The 17,982-nt window shown below is 41.5% G+C and overlaps 1 protein-coding gene across 8 annotated transcripts in view; it reads right to left on the bottom strand.

Annotated features, from left to right (window-relative positions):
* LOC138736041 (transcriptional repressor CTCF-like) overlaps positions 1-17,982 on the bottom strand; it is a 332,424-nt gene that overhangs the window by 156,062 nt on the left and 158,380 nt on the right. For 7 of the 8 annotated variants that reach the window (XM_069884866.1, XM_069884865.1, XM_069884863.1 and 4 more), the window contains 5 exons: positions 17,607-17,767; positions 14,052-14,234; positions 11,643-11,772; positions 2,645-2,764; positions 637-689 (listed from right to left, as the gene is read on the bottom strand). In XM_069884866.1, the coding sequence (XP_069740967.1) occupies positions 637-689; positions 2,645-2,764; positions 11,643-11,772; positions 14,052-14,234; positions 17,607-17,767 (647 nt within the window). The remainder of the gene's footprint in view (positions 1-636; positions 690-2,644; positions 2,765-11,642; positions 11,773-14,051; positions 14,235-17,606; positions 17,768-17,982) is intronic. The other variant, XM_069884870.1, reaches the window with a different exon arrangement.

Raw genomic sequence — 17,982 nt, 5'->3', positions numbered from 1 at the left:
GTTGACAAATCTTGGCAACCATTCTCATTTTCTTTGAATTGTCTCCTGTTTCTCACAACAGGACAATTACAAAATGCACGACAATGTTTTACATGAATGGATTAAACGTGACCCTCATTATTGAACATTCTGGCCATGCCTCCATCCTGGGAAAAATGGCCGAGAGAGCAACTGGAACGGCCCAGGCCAGCCGAGAAGACACACAAATATTCTCAAAACTTGCCTTGCAAAAGGGTAGAAGCAAAAAGCATTAAAACATATAGCTATTTACATTCCACAACAATGAATGAAGAAGTTGCTTGGAGCTTTAAAGATAAATAAATTCTTAATTAATTTTTTTATGTGCTTTTACTTTTAAATGATTTTGTTCCTTATTTTGTTGCACTGTATCTGTTGAACCTTTTTGAGAAGTATAAAAACGGCAATAATTTTTCTGGAACTTTTTTTCAACTCTGATTACATGCATTTTTTTTAAATCACCTCCTTGTTAAAAAAAACACACTGAAATGATTGAGGAAAAGAGACGGTTCCTCACAGGACCATTTCTTTAAGGATCATCTCAGGGGTAACCTCTTTCCTGGCTTGACCACGCAGTGTAGTCAGCTCCCTACCGTCATCAACTGGTATAATCTTTACCATGTACTTGGAAGCATTCTCTCCTGGCTCCTTTGTAACAAGGGTCACATCAGCTGCAGAGGAAGAAAGAGCACATGAAAGTTCAATTCTGTAAATGGCAAAAAAAGGTCAATTAAAGGTACAAAATGGTGAATGATAGAAGAGAGAAAGGTGATTGGGTAGGATTGAGAGGTAAAAAGAAAAATTCAGAAGAGCAGAAAAAAAAATCCAGGATACAAATTTACAAAGAAAGCAGCAGGCAGAAGAAAAATTCCAGAAGAGAGAGAAAACACAAAAGTGCTGGATGAACTCAGCAGGTATCGGAGCATTCATGGGAGGTAAAAATAAATAACTAAGTTTCAGGTCTGAGTCCTTCTTCAAGGTGCCTGTCTGCTTCTTTGCTCACACCTTTAAGGGCAATGGCCTGAAATACTAGTTATAAATCTTTACCTCCTCAGAACGATGCAAGATCTGCTGAGTTCCTCCAGCATTTTACAGCAGAAAAAGAGAATAAAAATTTGAGAAAAATCAACCAAAAAATGTTAATAGGCTAGTTTATTAGGTGATGAAATTGACAAACATATGTTGGCCTGCATTACAGATCATTTTGAGTCCAAGAATTGAGACACCTTGCTGAGATATATAAAGCCCTGGTGAGAGTACATCAACAATGTTAGGAGGGTTGGTATCCCTACCCAAGGAAGATTATACATGTGATAGAGAGAATGTGGCAAAGAATTTCCAGAATAATTCTTTGCATGGGAGATTTGTAAGGATGAGAAATTAGGCAGGATGGACCTGCACTCTCTTCAATTTGGAAGAAAGTGGGTTGATCCAATGAACACACACAAAATCAACAGTTAGTCTCCAAAAAAGATGTTGGGCCACACACAGAAGAGAGAAAAAAAATCTTCAGAGGGTGGCGTATCTTTGGAATTCATTACACAAATGGGCAGTGAATGTTCAATAAATTGAGACAGTCGACGATGATCTTTAGATATTCATGATAAGGGAACCATAGTTAGTGCAAGAATCTAATGGTTGCAAGTTCTATGACAATAAATCTGAACTTTGAAAGTGGTATTGAGGAAATACTGATCAGCCGTGTTCCTGTGGAATGTCGAAGCAAGCATAAACTGCCTAGTAGCCTACTCCTGAGTTATTTAAAAAAAGAAGCAAAAGTGAACAAGAAAGTCTGCAGATACTGGGGATGGATGCATTACACAAACATGCTGGAAAACCTCAGCATGTTACACAGTGTTCATAGGAAGTAAAGGGTAACCAATGTTTCAAGCCTTGGAATTATCAAAAAAGCAGAAAATCGATAGAAATTAATCAGAAAAAGGAAGAAGGGACAAATAAAGCAGAGAATGTAAATTCACCCTGCCATGGGAAAGTCATAACTATAAGTATTTTAATTGGAAAAAGATGGTAACAGTAAACCTGACCATGAAAAGGTAAACCAGGTGCAGTCAAAAAAATGTTTGCCAGGACCTTTGAGGACCACATCTTCCTTTCCATTGTTATTGTTCCATTATTTTCACTGACCTCTCTGCCCCATATTTGCAGTAATAAAATGGCGAAGCAAGGACAAACTCTTCATAAGAAACATCCAAGAACAGACAGGTTATCTATCAAAGGAAGAATTCAGATATGCCAAATAAACAAGCAAGAGCAGTGTGCTGGGAGAAGGAAGGCCAATGTGCTACTTGCTCAAACTTGACCAATCATCTTTTTATTTCAGGCAAGCTCCTGGTTGGTGAGGATGTGGTAACAGTTGAACAACTAGGTAGGTACAGGGTGCCAGGTGCTGCAACGTTGGATCCCTAAGAAAAATACAGCAGTTGCTAAGAACTGGAGCACTGTACCTGAGGCAGTAAACTGAAGGTGATCATCTCTTAAAATGAAGGGTGAGTATCCAAGAAACAAGAGTATATGAGAGACATAATCATCTGAAAAATGAATGCTGTAATAACCTATCATTTCTGTGACATTTTTCTGTCTCCTTAAACAGTATGAAGCATTATACCTGATTTTCCTTTAATATCTTGCTTCTTTTCAACTACATTTGATTGGATATGCTTCTCAGTGAGGGTATCATTAGATAGTTTAATGACCTTTGAGGTCTTTGGCTCAACTGACAATTCATCTGCAATAAAAAGAAGCATGCCATTAATGCAGGACAGTTTCCAGATACAGACGTGAGCTCAAAAAATTATACTTTTTGCCCTGTATATTCACTGACTGACAGTTGTATCCAAAAATCATTCACTGAAATTGAAGAAATCTGGAGTTCGAAATATTAAACATCAAGATGTGGAATTAAGCAGTAAGATTACCAGCATAAAAACTGATCTAGATCAGTGGTTCTCAAACGTTTTCTTTCCACTCACATACCACTTTAAGTAATCTCAAAGCCATCATTGCTCTGTGATTAGTAAGGGATTATTTAAAGTGGTATGTGAGAGGGACAAAAAGGTTGAGAACCGCTGTTCTCAACCCAATTGTTACTGAAATATTTTGCTTGAGAAAACTTTCTTTTGGAGTTATGAAACCACACAATTAGGTACAATTAACACAGTGGTTTTCAAACTTTTTTTTCCACTCACATACCACCTTAAAAATCCCTTACTAATCACAGATCACCTATGGCAAAGGTGGACAGGTGGGAGGATAGAAGAGAAAAAAAGCTGAGAATTGAATGGGAGAGAGCAGAGGGGAATTCTCCATAAAGAGAAAAAGGAAGTCGAGGATATGCAAAGATCAGAATTGGAGAATGCAGAAATCTTGGAAGGTCATCGATCTAGAAGAGATTGTAAATATAAGTAAGAGGAAGTCCTTCAAGGGATATGAATACGAGGATGAGCATTAAAAAAAATGAAACCCTACGAAACTAGGAGGTAATGTGAATTAACAAGCCTGAGACTGATTAGAATTTGATGACATATAGGATTTGGGCAAAGGGTCTCCGTTTTCACGTGGTCTCATATTCAGGAAGCTGCAAATTTGAGGGGAAGGACATCTACTGCCTCCAGGATGTCATGGACAACAGTCACTTTGATATGGCCTTCAAGATGCTCCAAGAGAAAAGGAACATGGCTCCACTCTCACTATTCAAGGCACAACCATTCTTCACCTTTCCAACACAGAAGACAAGACTGATAACAATGTACATGTTCAACCTACATATGCAACTCACAGATGTGCTCACCTTCCTGGGCCATTATATCGAGGGGACAGGGACTTTCATGGATGTTAAAGACACGTTTGGAATCTGGACCAGCAAGAGGAAAGTGAAGGTGAAGCTGAGGGAGGACAGCAAAGGGGCCATCATCCACCCCACCTCCCCCCTTACTGGAGAGAACCGTGGAAACCTGGTTTACATAACAGCCCAGGGTGTTCAGAAACTGCAACAAACCTGGTAATGTGATAGCCAAACTCAGCATAGTCATCTGCAAGAACTACAAGCAGGAAGGCCACCAGACCAAGGACTGTGTAAGAGCAAGTGCTGCAACTTGTGTGGGGAAGCAAGCTACCTCTACAGAACTTGCCCAAAACATGTAGCCACCTATACACAGGCAACAAGGGCAAAAGGTCAACATCACCACCCCCAGAGAGCCAAAACCCTTCAACCTCAAATGTGACCCCAGTAGACCAGAGGGAGTGAGGAGACTACAAGCACATCCACCTCCAACCCTCAAACCCCAACCACCAGGCCAGAGGCCCTTCTTGTGGAGATAGAGTCGATGGAGGTGGGAGATGAGGAGGAAAAATGACAGTGAGAAAAAGAAAGAAAATTCAAAGAGTCCCATGGAAGAAACTGGCAACTGACAATGCAAAAGCAGTTGGAAGAAAATGGTCAAGGTGCAAACTGAAAAAAGCAACCTCTCATTGTCCGAGGATGAATCCAGTACAAGCACCGAAGACAGAAGAAGAGGCAAGATGGTTGGGGGGAGAGGCAGGTGGTGGAAAAAAAGGAGGATCATGGGTTACAAGTAAGCCCAACTATGGGATGTAGAGGATCCACCAAACAGCAACTCCAGGAGACTGGGAGCAGTCAAGAAGCTGTTGCTGCCCAGCTCTGGGCGACTGGGAGCAGTGCAAAGGCAGTCACCTCCCAACTCCGGGAAAAGGAGTATATAAGTGTATTGGAGGATTTAAACCATGTTTTTGCTCCTGCAAGGCTGAGAATCAGTAACCTGCTTGAGACTCAGCAGACATAAGCTAAATTCCACCATGGGGCCCAGAGATGCAATTGTCTGACAAAAAGACATCTGTGTACCAAGAACATTTAATCTTCCTGGTTGTTTTGGTCACAGTCTTTCAGGCAGAGACCTAACCTTGACGCAAAATAAACCACTGTATTCAAAGTGATAAGCTGAAAGTTGTGTTATTCGATAGAAGCCTAGGCATGCTAGCTTGCTCACTTATCTTTCTTTTTGTGCTGGGAATAGGTGCTTGGGTAAGCAGTTTTTGGGTAATATAAGCCATGGTCTTGCTGCTGAAGTGGGAGACTCTCCGAGAGGTGGCAACATCTCTCAGCAAGAAGAAGAACTTCTAGAGTCTAGCCAACGTCCTGGTCGGGGGAGGTGGAGAAGCTGCTACCGGCGCCCTGACAACCTACTACAAGTGTGCGGTCGTTGCCTCGCTTCAGCAGTTGGGACCAGTCCAGGTGTTGATAAGTATAATTGATAAATATAATTCCAGAGGAAGATCACTCCCTGTTTCTGAGCCCAAAATCATTGCTACAGTTCACCAAAGTGATGCGCATGAGGGCTTGGGCTAATTGATACTGGGCTGCAAGGATTGTGAACTGGAGACTCGAATAAACAATGGACATTAAAATAGCAACCCTCAATGTGCGCAGTGTCAAATGAACTACGTGATATGTAAGTGCTTTGTAATATCTTGCTGAGGTCAACGCAGAAGTAACTTTCATACAGGGGTGTAGCCTGCCTCATCTCAGGAACTATCGGAGGTGGTCGAGATTGTGGGCCATAGGTTGTCTGTATGTTTGGGGGGCAGTGGGGTGGTGTGGAAATGATTGAGGTGCATCTGATCTGGTATCTTGGTGCAGGGAGACATCTTTGTAATCACCAAGGTTAAGGAGGTGGTTTGCGGGAAGTCTTGTGGTAGATCTAACGTATGACACCCCACTCCGCCAGATCAATGTATACACCTCGCCTGTGTGGTGCGAGAGACTGGCCATCTTCCAGCAATTTCTACCGTCGCTGGCAACATCCAGGCCAGAAGTTCTGGCCAGTGACTTCAACTCTGCACCATTGCTGTGCTGAATGATCTAGCAGTGTCATCAGTAGACTGGACAACTTCTCCAGACTCTTGATGGACATGGTAAAGGTTGCATACTTCTTCAGCAACCTGAAGGTGGAGCACAGCTTCAATCCACCTGGTCGAGAAAGGATACTTCTACCCAGTAACAGAGAGATTTCCTCTTTATGTCGAAGGCCATCACAGTCAGAACCACCAACATCATGCTGGCCAATGCCTCCTGTGCCTCCTGCCACCTACAGGAGGAACAGAGTGGGCAACGGAACAAAGATGCTGAACATGAAGTTGCTGACCTCAGAGAATGCAAAGGAACTGAACGAGTACACTGACTGGAGAACCATGAAACCCTTATTTGACTCTGCAGAGAATTAGTGGGAAGCAACCAAGGAAAACAACAAGAGATTCTTTATCCTCAAATATATTCAGACAGCAAGACAAAGGCAGATAACTGCCCCAATTCCAGACTGACCAGCAGCAACTTCCCCTTCTGAAGTCAAGAGGGATGGATGTGAGAAAGAAACTCTTGAGGGGTGAAGAGCCAGCAAACTGCGCCATTCACTTTGGAGTCCTCCAAAATCATCTTCCAATCCAGAGTCTGCACAGAGGAGCAGGATGAGATTTGCTCACGTTTCTTCTTCCAAAAGGTTCACAGAGGAACCTTTGTCATCCACAGCCTCAAGGAAGAGGGCAACTCAGCTACATCCTTGCAGATGGGCATACAAAGGAGCAGCAGATCCTTTTATGCTGAACTGTACAACATGAAGGAAACAGGCCTCCCAAAACTTCCTGTCTTCTATCATGGTGGTCTTAGATGGTAACAACCAAGATATTCTAGACCAGCCAATTACTCTGGGGATGCTAATGGACTCCATTCCTTTGCATTGAGGAAAACTCCCAAAAGCAATGGCTTAACGGTTGAGTGTTCACAGGTCTGTGTTTATACACTATGCTCCTGGCAAGCAGTAAGTCAGACTCCATGAGGAAGGGTATCATCACCCTCATCTTCAAACAGAAGGGGAGAAGGAGTGTATCAGGAATTGGAGACTCTATTCATTGCTAAACATTGACTACAAATTCCTGTCTAAAGCCATCACCACTCAAGTCAAGTCTGCCCTAGGACAGGAGATCCACCCAGACCAAATGTGCATGGTTCTGGGCAGGAAAATATCTGATAGATTTGCGCTGCTCAGAGATACCGTGGCCTACATGTAGGATGGGGCAGGAGGGTGGAGTGTACAACTGCCTGGTCAGTTTTCAGCTGGATATCACACACAGTACATGATGGAAGTGCTGACTAAAAAGGGTTTTGGGGAGGGAATCAAAACAGAATTTAAACTGATCTACATGGACATCACAGCTAAGAGGCAGGAGTAGGGTAGCCGGGTGACAATCAGGAGAGGGAAAGGGAACAGACAGGTAGTACAGGGCACCCCTGTGGCCATTTCCCTCAATAACAAATATACTATTGTGGATGCTATTCAGGGGACAACCAGGTCTCTTGCGAATGGAGTCTGGTCTGGTGGCTAAAAAGGTCAAGAAAAAGAAGAGGTGAGCTGTAATGATAAGGATGCCATAGTTAGGGGAACAAGATGGTATGTTGCCTCCCTAGTGCCAGGGTCTGCGATATCTCAGATCGAGTTCACAGCATTCTCAGGAGGGAGGGTGAGCAGCCCAATGTCGTGGTCCAAGTAGAGACCAATAACATGGGTAGGAAGGGTGATGAGGTCCTGCAGAGAGTTCAGGAAATTGGCCCAAAGTTGAAGGACAGGTGATCTCAGGATTGCTAGCCATGCCAAATGCTAGTGAAGTTAAAACTAGGATACTGCAGTTTAACACAAGGCTAGAGACATGGTGCAGGAGGGAGGAATTAAAGTTTCTAGATCATTAGACTGTCTTCTAAGGAAGGTAGGACCTATCCCGACAGGACGGTTTGCATCTGAATTGGAGGAGGAGTAATATCCTGGTGGGAAGGTTTGCTTATGCTGGACTGAGGGAGTTTAAACTAGATTTGCAGGGGGATGGGGGGAAGTGCCAGAGGAGGAGAGTGGAGGAGGGAAAAGGTTATGTGAAAATTGCATGTAATATTAGAAGTGAAAGGGTTGTAGAAATATTCTCAGGTACATCTATTTCAAGTAAGAAGTACTCTCAGAAAGGCAGACAAGCTTGCTGTGAATTGGCTCGTGAAATTATAACATTGTGGTCATTAGTGAAACTTGGTTGCAGGAAGGGCAGAACTGGCAGCTCAATGTTCTGGTCTTAAGTTGTTTCAGATATGGTAGAACGGATGGGTGTTGGGGGGGATAAAAGGGGAAGGAGTGGCATTGCTCATCAGGGAAAATATTAATACCAGAGGGCTCATTTACTAAGGCTATATAGGTGAAGCTGAGGAACGGAAAAGGTATAAAAGCACACAAATGCTGGAGAAACTCAGCAGGTCAAACAGTGCCTTTAAGTAGCAATGGTGAAGATACATCACCAACGTTTCGGGGTTGAGCCCTTCATCAAGGTGTGTTTTTTCACTTAACCACAGTTGTGTTTTACCAACAGGAAAGGTACAAAGCGAGAATTGGAGGAGCAAGTCTGTAGAGAGACAGGAGACAGCTGCAGGAAACATAAGGTTGTGATAGCAGGAGATTTTATTTTTCATCATATTGACTGGGACTCCCAGAGTGTAAAAGGGCTGGATGGTTTGGAGTTTATCAAATGAGTTTAGTAAAGTTTTCTAAATCAATATATAGAGGTACCATCTACAGAGAGTGAAAGACTGGATCTCCCATTAGGGAACGAGACAAGGCAGGTGACAGAAGTATGTGTAAAGGAACATTTTGGGTCCAGTGATCTTAAACTAAATCTTAGTTTCAATTACGGAGAAGGATAGGTCTGGTTCTTCGGTTGAAATTGTAAACTGGAGAAAGGCCAATTATGAGGAAATGACAAAGGATCTAGAATGCCTGGATTGGGATGTTGTTTTCTGACAAGGATGTGTGAGGTAAGTGGATAACCTTCAAAGGTGAAATTTTGAGAGTACAGAGTTTGTATATTCCTGCCAGGATTAAAGGCAAAGTTAATAGGTATAGCGGACCTTGGTTTTTGAGGGATATTGGGGATATCTGGTTCGGAAAAAGAGAGAGGTGCATAGCAGGTATAGGCAATAAAGAGCAAATGAGGGACTTGAGGAGTATAAATTGCAAGAAAAACTCAAGAAAGAAATCAGGAAGAATGCTTTGAAAAACAATGTGAATGAAAATCCTAAGGGTTTCTACAGGTATATTAAGAGCAAAAGGATAGTAAGGGACAAAATTGGTCCCCTTAAAAGTCAAAGTCATCAGCTATGTATGGAGCCAAACAAGATAAAGAGATCTTAAATAGGTTTTTTGCATCAGTATTTACTCAGGAAACTGGCAGAGTCCAGGAAAGTAAGGAAAACAAGCTGTGAGGTCATGGAACCTCTACAGATTAAAGAGGAGGAGGTGCTTGCTGTCTTAAAGCAAATAAGGGTGGATAATTTCCCAGGGTTTGACAAGATATTCCCTGAGAGCTTGAGGGAGGCTAGTGTAAAAATTGCAGGGGCTCTGACAGAAATATTTAAAATATCCTTAGCCATGGGTGTGGTGCCAGAGGATTGGAAAGTAGCTCATGTTGTTCTGTTGTTTAAAAAGGCTCCAAAAGTAACCCTAGACCATGATAAACTGATGAGCCTGACATTAGTAGTAATTAAATTATTGGAAGGTGTTCCAAGAGATCAGATACACAAGTATTTGGATAGCCAGGGACTGATTAGGGATAGACAACAGGGTGTTGGGCATGGTAGGTCATGTTTAACCAATCTTATGGAGCTTTTTGAGGAGGTTTCCAGGAAAGTTGATGGAGAAAAGGTTGTGGATGTGGTCTATGTGGACTTTAGTAAGGTCTTTGACAAGGTCCCTCTTGGGAGGTTAGTCAGGAAGGTTCAGACACTTGGTATACATGGTGAGGTAGTAAACTGGATTTGACGTTGGCTATATGGGTGAAGCCAGAGAGTGGTGGGGGATGATTGCTTCTCAGATTGGAGGCCTGTACTCGTGGAGTGCCTCAGGGATCAGTGCTATCACCAATGTTGCTTGTTATCTATATCAATCTGGAAATGTGGTAAATTAAATCAGCAAGTTTGCTGACGACACAAAGATTAGAAGCATTGAGGATAGTGAGAAAGGGTTTTCAAAGCTTGCAGAGGGATCTGGACCTGCTGGAAAAATGGGCTGCAAAAAGTGTGAGATGTTGAACTTTGGAAGAACAAACCAAGAAATAACATTCACAGTAAACTGTAGGGCACTGAGGAGTGCAATAGAACAGAGGGATCTAGGAATGCAGATGCAAAATTCCCTGGAAGTGGCATCACAGGTAGGTAGGGTCATGGAGAGCTTTTGGTATACTTGCCTTCATAAATCAAAAGCCCTTTTCACATTGGCTAACCAATGAATCGGTTCAAAATGAATTCACAATGATACCCCCTCCTTAGGTGGTTCATCCCCGGGACGATCTGATGCTTGGGTGCCGGTTTGAGAGCGCTCACACTGGCACATTAACCGGTAGATTGGCAGTCAATTACTGGGTTAACGTGCCAGTGTGAATGGGACTAAATGTTGAGTGTTGGAGTTGGGATGTTATGGCAAAGTTCTATAAGATATTGGTGAGGTCAAATTTGGAGTAATGTGTGCAGTTTTGAACACCTAACTACAGGAAAGAGATCAATAAGATGGAAGGAGTACAAAGATTTACTAGGATGTTGCCTGGACTTACTGAGTTACAGGGAAAGTTAAACAGGTTAGGATTATTCCCTGGAGCATAGAAGAATGAGGGGAGATTTAATAGAGGTATTTAAAATTATGAGGGGGATAAACAGAGTAAACGTAGGTAGGCTTTTCCCACTGAGAGTAGGTACAAAACAGAGGATCTGGGTTAAGGGTGAAAGGGAAAAGGTTTAGGGAGAATATTAGAGGGAACCTCTTCGTGGAGAGCAGTGGGAGTGTGGAACAAAGTGGTGAATGTGGGCTCAATTTTAACAGTTAAGAAGATTTTGGACAGGTACATGGATGGGAGGGGTATGGAGGGCTATGAACTGGATGCAGGTCAGTAGGAGTAAGCAGAAAAATAGTTTGGCATAGGCTAGAAAGGCCGAAAGTTCTGTCTTGTAATGTTCTATGAAAAGCCCCTCAAACAACACAAGGTGCCTCAGCCATGGCAATGTTGCAAACAAATGTACAGTGAAGAAAATATATGAATATAAAACTAAGGATGGGAAGAGTCTTTGAACAGTTTTTCTTTTGAAACTGATTTGTTGTGAATAAGGACTATTTTTGGTTGAGAAAAGTTACCTCAGGTTTGAGGAGGCTGAACAAAAGAGCACTAGAATGTGAAGATAACAAAGCCAGAAAATAGACCAAGGCAATAAGGAAATGGATGGCTACTTTGCAAGAGTCCACTTGCTGAATTTGAGGAAGGGTTAAAGCACACTAACAAATATTCAGATTCTGTAGCCCAGTTCCATACAATAGTGTGGAGAGCAACATGATCAAGAATAAAACAAAAAGAACAAATCAAAAAGGATCAAGTCCATGACTTTGATGTAAGGTAGTCTGCAGGTCAATTCAGAGTATGTCACTCACAAACGCAAATGTAGTTTTTCTCTGATGATGAATTTATCTGCAACTGATCAGGTACAAATGATCATTTTGGCTCAAGATTTTCTAAAATGGCACCTTTTGGTTCATCAGAATTTCTGGTATCCAGTACCAACTTCTTGCCCTTGACTTTTTTTACCATCATGGTTGTGCCTTTGTCTTGTACTCTCTGACTCCCGCACTTCTCAGAATGTTTTTTCATGATGTTCTGAGAAAGCAACAGATTTTTACTTTAATGATACAGTAAACTTTTTTTTATTTCAACATAAAAGATAAACTAAACATTGGGTCAATGAACAAATGGAAAATAGTACTTAGAAATACAAAACTAAGTGATTCAGATATTGGCTGATTGTAAAAATATTTTCTTGTGTCAATGAACTGAAGTCAGGCAGAGTATACACTTCTTAGAGAACTCTTTGCATACCTGGTGCATGAATACATTGGGTTTGTTATTTATTTCAGTTCAAGCATGACTTTTCAATTTATTTTTAAAATCAGTGTTCTGCGAAATTTCCTTTCTCAAGTTCACCATGTTAATATTAATGTTTCCCATCATCTATCAGTTCATCGCTGTCATATCCCACAAACAAAATGGATTGGTCAGTAATATATTTGCATATACTGAAAGTCAATCATAAAGGAAAATGAATGATAATGTAAATTTCCCATGATCAACATTTATTGCCCTCAATCTTTTGAAGCAGCTTTTAGGCACATGGATTTTACTTTCAATTGATGAAAAATTAAAAATTCAAATACAGCAAAATAAGCATTTATTGCTAATCCTTAATTGCTCAAAAAGATGGTGGTGGGTGGTATTTTTACACCACTCTCCCTTCTGGTCAATATTCTAACTTGATTCTGGCCTAACAATAATTAAGATGTGAGGGTGGTGTGTCGAGTTGGAGATGAACCTGCAAATGGTGCCTGATGCCCTTGTTTTTCTTTGTGATAGAAGTCATAGATTTTGGGCACCCTGTTGGATTAGCCTGGATATAACTGCAATGCATTTTATGGAAAGTGCTCACCTCCACAGCTGTGTGCCAGTGGTGGGACAGGATAAATATTGAGGATGTTTAATGAGATGCCAATAAAGTGTGCTGCTTTATTCTGGATGGTGCCAAGTATTTTGAGAGTTGGTAGACTGCACTCAAAATCCTAGAGATACAGCGTGGAGAAAGGCCCTTCGACTCTAGATGGATCACGTAATTTTTACTTTCTGTGTATTCAATCTCAAGTTTATTATCATTTGACTGTACGTCTATAACTAGGGAAAACAGCGTTTCACTGGTCCATTGTGCACACACACAACACATACTAATCTCATATATACATTAATACATAAATATTTATAAACATTTTGGAATAATCTACTCAGCCACAGGATACTGTTCATCAATCTCACAGCTTGTGAGAAGCTGCTATTTACCAGCCTGGCAGTCCTGATTTTGATGCTCCTGTACCTCGTTCCTGACAGTAGTGGGTGAAAGGGACTGTGTGCTAAATGAAAAAAGGGCCCTCAATAGTTTTTTCAGTCCTATTTGAGCAATGTTCCTGGTGAATATCGTTAATAGAGGAGAGATTCCAGTGATCTTCTCCACCTTAAGTGGTCTCTGGATTCTACCACTCATTGACTTACAGTCAGCAATGAACCCACCAACCTGCACATCTTTGGGATGCGTGAAGAAACCCCCGCAGTCAAGAGATCAGGAGTGAACCAGGGCCATTGGCACTACAAGGTTGCAGCTCTATTAGCTTCACCACTCTGATGCCATCGAAAGTAAAGCAAAAGGCTCAATTCAGGACAGAGGAGAATATTGTATCAAGCTCCAATTGTGTCTTGATGATGATCAAAATGCTGTGGAGATTTGGGAGTCACTCACTCAACCATTCCTGAACCACTTTTGTAGTTGGTATTTATATAGCTAATCTACTAGTTGAGTTTCTGGATGTTGATGGTGGCAAACTTGGTGAAGACAATACAACTGTATGTCAAGAATGGGCAGTTTGACTCTCTCTTGTTGGTGATAGTCTTACTTGGCTTTTCTGTGCAATAAATTGCTGAGGCTTAGATAGAAAACATGGAGGTGATGCTAGAACCATTCAAATGACCAGGCTGACACAAGAGAAAAACTCTAGTCCTCATCACTATATTACACAATGCAAGAAGCATTCATTTGGAATGAAGAAGGGCAGAGCAGAGATATAATTGAAGTTATAGAACATTTAGGAATCTAAGGAATGGATAAGACATTTCCTGAGTGAATGCAGCAAGTAAACATTTTGCTGCATCTCTACATATGACAATAAACTTGTTGAGGAGTAGGTTGACATAGAATGGCACAACATCATGGGTTGAAAGACCTTTCAGTGCTGTAATGTTCTAACTCTTGTACTCAGTTGAAGACCGCATGCTGTGATAAATATTTAACCTATCTGACAGATTTCAACACTATTTGACAATGGCAAAATGTAAGAAGGTACCTTGCGAGTGAAACTCTTGCAACACCGGGAACAAACATGCACCTCTGGAATGAAATTGGGATCATGGTGCTTCTTGAAATGCAAATCCAGGAGCTGTTTCTGTCTGAAAGTTTTATCGCATTGGGTGCAGCTGAATGGTTTCTCCCCAGTGTGGATACGCCTATGCATTATTATGTGACGCTTCTGTGCATAAGACAAGACTGGCATTAGCAAACAGCCACCTTTAAATCAGATCATGCTAAATTTTTGAAGCATGGAACTAAATCAAAGATTACATAACAGATCCAAGAACAATAGAGAGATAAAAGATGGATTACAGTTTCAAGAGGAGATTCTGTATTAACCCATGTAATAATCAATTTCAAAGAAATTCATTACATCAGAGCATTACAAACTATAAAATAGGAATGAATAATCTTTTTGAGGTTGACAAGTTGGTTCCAAGGGTATGAAGTGCATCACTACTAAGCCTTCAGCTATTCAAAATGTACATTAGTAACTTAAAATAAAAAAAAATCCAAGTTTGCAGATGCCACAAAACTGATCTCCCAGGAAAACACACATCTGCTAGAACACACATGTCAAACTCTGGCCCGCGGGCCAAATTTGGCCCATGATATAATTATATTTGGCCCATGATATAATTATATTTGGCCCGCAAGATCATATTAAATATATATTAGAGTTGGCCCGCTGGCCGCCGCGCCAGTATAGCGCATGCACACTGAAGGTGAAAATGAAGACGCCGGAGGTGTGGAGGGATCTCAGAGTCCCGAATCCCGGGGATCGGAGCGCCGCACTCAGCCCGCCCGGCTCCCGGACACACAGAGGCGGCTGGAGTTGGGGACCATCCTTGCTGGGTCTGCGCTTCAGCGGCGACGCCGGACCGAACGTCTCGTTGGCGATGCCTTCCCCCTCGCTCCGTGTGCGGCGGACCCTGCCTCCCGCTCCTTTTGTTGGAGATGAGCCCGGCGCCGTGAGATCACAGTTTAATCCCTCTCCAACCATGGGAGGGGGGTGGAAGCAACGCGCTCTTCTCAGCCAATTCCTCCACCGCCCCGGACGCCGGCGTTTCAACGGGGGGTTTGGGTGCCTTCGTCAGGCGACCGACCTGTTGGTCCAAGACAAGGGGAGAGTGTACAAACTCCACACAGACAGCACCTGAACTCGGGTGAACGTGGAGCTGCGACCCCACATTCCACATCAGGACTGTGTGTAAGATTGGGAGCAGTGAGACGGAAGCTTATTTTGTTCCTGTGATTTAAGCCTTTCTTGGGGTGGGGGTGGGGTCCTTCTCTGACCACTTGCCTAACAATGAACCTAATCAGATGTGGAGTTACCACAATACAACAGTTCTCAACCTTTTTCTTTCCACTCGCGTCCCTGTGCCATTGGTGCTCCGTGATTAGTAAAGGATTGCTTAAGGTGGTCTGTGGGTGGAAATAAAAAGTTTGAAGACCACTGCTTTAATCATCCCTCATTGACTCGTCATGTGCACGGTTTCATAACGCTAAAGGAAATGGGTCAATGACAATGACAATGAAAGAGTTTATCCAAAACTATTATTAAACATTTATTTTAATAAGAAAAAGTTTAACATTACATATGTTGAAAGAAGAGAAAACATGCAGATGTTGTTGAAAATTTTCAATAAATATTTAGTTCGGCCCTCGACTTAGTCCAAGTTTTTAATTTTGGCCCTCCGTGAATTTGAGTTTGACACCCCTGTGCTAGAATATCCCTAAGTGAAGAGAATTGGGAGGAAGTTAGAAATTATATTGGAAAATGGAATGTAATCACCGTGACAAGCTGGATATAAAAGTAGAATAAGTAAACATGAGAAACTTGTAAATATACATGTACAGCAGGATTATAATCTTCTAGATCATGAAGTGCAGAAATGTGGTCACAACAAGCAAGTGGGAAGGCAACTTGATGAAGGAAGGGTTCAAGCCCAAAACATTGGTTGTGAAGTCTTTATCTTTGCTATACAAAGTACATTGGTTGACTTGCTAAATTTCTCTAGCCTCGTGTTTTTACTTCAACCACAGTGTCTGCAGACTTTTGTGCTTTACTTTTGGGAAGGCTACTTGCTAGTTGGCCAAAGGGATTGGACTACAGAAGTCTTGATACGATTATACAGTTTGGGTGAAACCATGTCTGGAGTATTGTGTGCAGTTTTTGTTATCTTTTAATTTTAGAGCTCTAGTGAGGTAGCAGGCCCTTCTAGCCCAAGAGCTACCCAAATACACCAATTAACCTATAAATCCCTGTTCATTTTTGGAAATTGGAGCACCTGTAGATCAAGGTAGAAAATACAAACTCCTTACAAATTCAAACCCAGGTGGCTAGCATTGTAATAGTGTTATGCCAACCACTACATTAACCTGTGAAGACTGATGGAATAAGATTGTCAGATATTAATTGAATTTATAATACTGTAAGATGATCTTATTGAGGCATGCAAGATTCTGAAGAAGGATTGGCAGGCTGTTTCCTCAGGATAAAGAATCTATATATAGAGATAGGGAACCGTACAGCCTCAGGATAAAGGACTGGATATTTAGGAGGGGGATGAGGAGGTACTTCTTACATGGTTATGAATCTTTGGATTTTTTTATCCCAATGGGCTATTGGTATTAAGACATTAAGTTTACCCAGGGCTAAGACTGATCAATTTTTGATCACTAATTTGATCAAAGAATGAGGTGGGAAGCTGGAATGGCACAGAATCAGTTATGACATCACCTGTGGTAAGGAGGCTTTCAGGGCTGAATGACTTGCATTCCTTACAGCATGTTCTCATGTACAGTGAAACCCCTGCTATATGGAATTCAAGAATTCCGCAGCCTCAAGCAACTGGCAAAAAAAAAATCAAGGAAATACATTTTAAAAATTAAAATAAATAAGAATAGGTAAAAAAAAATACGCAAGTTTAAAATTGTAAAAGTAAATGTTCTCTGAAGTAACACAAATCTTTGGTGAAGATGGGAGCAAATATTCATCCAGCGGAGGGCCTTGGTCATGCTTTGCTTGTAGCAAGCAGCTGATTGAATAAAGTGTTTCAATAAAATAGCGTTGCCTAAGATGAAGAGCTTGATTGATGCTGCTTGCTGTTGGGATGATTCTCTTAAAGTATCTCCTTATCCCTGGTTAGTAAGAGTTGCCCCAGTTAGGAGCTTTAACTGTAAGACAGTGGGGGGGGGGGGGGGGGGGTTGATTATCTATAACATTATTGTTAGTCTTTCGGGCGGCTCCGTGGAGGGAGAAGAACCAGTAGATGCAGTGATGGTTAAAGTTTTCAAAGAATGTGACTGAAAATAGAGTAAAATGTTTTCAGGTTTGTATATTCATGCAAGTTAAGTTTGTTCAGTGAAAGTACGGTATAGTATTTTTATCTTTTGTCTTTTAAACTGTTTATTCTCAATGCAGGTGTATTAATTAGGCAGTTTAAGTCTCACCAATCAGAAAATACACTTATCCGGCATCTACCAATCCCCTTAGGTGCCAGATACCAGGGGTCATGCTGTACCTGTATAGTCTTGAGCTGCATACCTGTTTACATGCATATTCACACTGGTCACACTTAAAGCGCTTTTCATTTCTGTGGGTCTTTTGATGCTGAATAAGTGAATAGCGCTCATGGAATGTTGTTTCACAATAACGGCACTTCATGCCAGAGCTTGAGTAGGAATGCTGCTTTCGTAAGTGGACTCCTGTAAATTGAAAATACCATATATCTGAATATGTTGATAAATGTTTTGTTTTAAAATGAAATATTTTTCATAGTTGGCAATTTAAAAAATTATCAGGATTGATTCTAATTCTGTGCAATAGTGGAAATGGGTAGTCACAACCAATAGTTCATCTTTCTCTAGTTATTCACAACAGGGATGTGAAACAGGTTCACTATCTCTATACCATTGCACTG

This window comes from Narcine bancroftii, chromosome 6, assembly GCF_036971445.1.
Source record: "Narcine bancroftii isolate sNarBan1 chromosome 6, sNarBan1.hap1, whole genome shotgun sequence".
NCBI classification, from domain to species: Eukaryota; Metazoa; Chordata; class Chondrichthyes; order Torpediniformes; family Narcinidae; genus Narcine; species Narcine bancroftii.
Note: the sequence above shows the minus strand (reverse complement) of the source record. Positions and strands in the feature narration are given on the sequence as shown.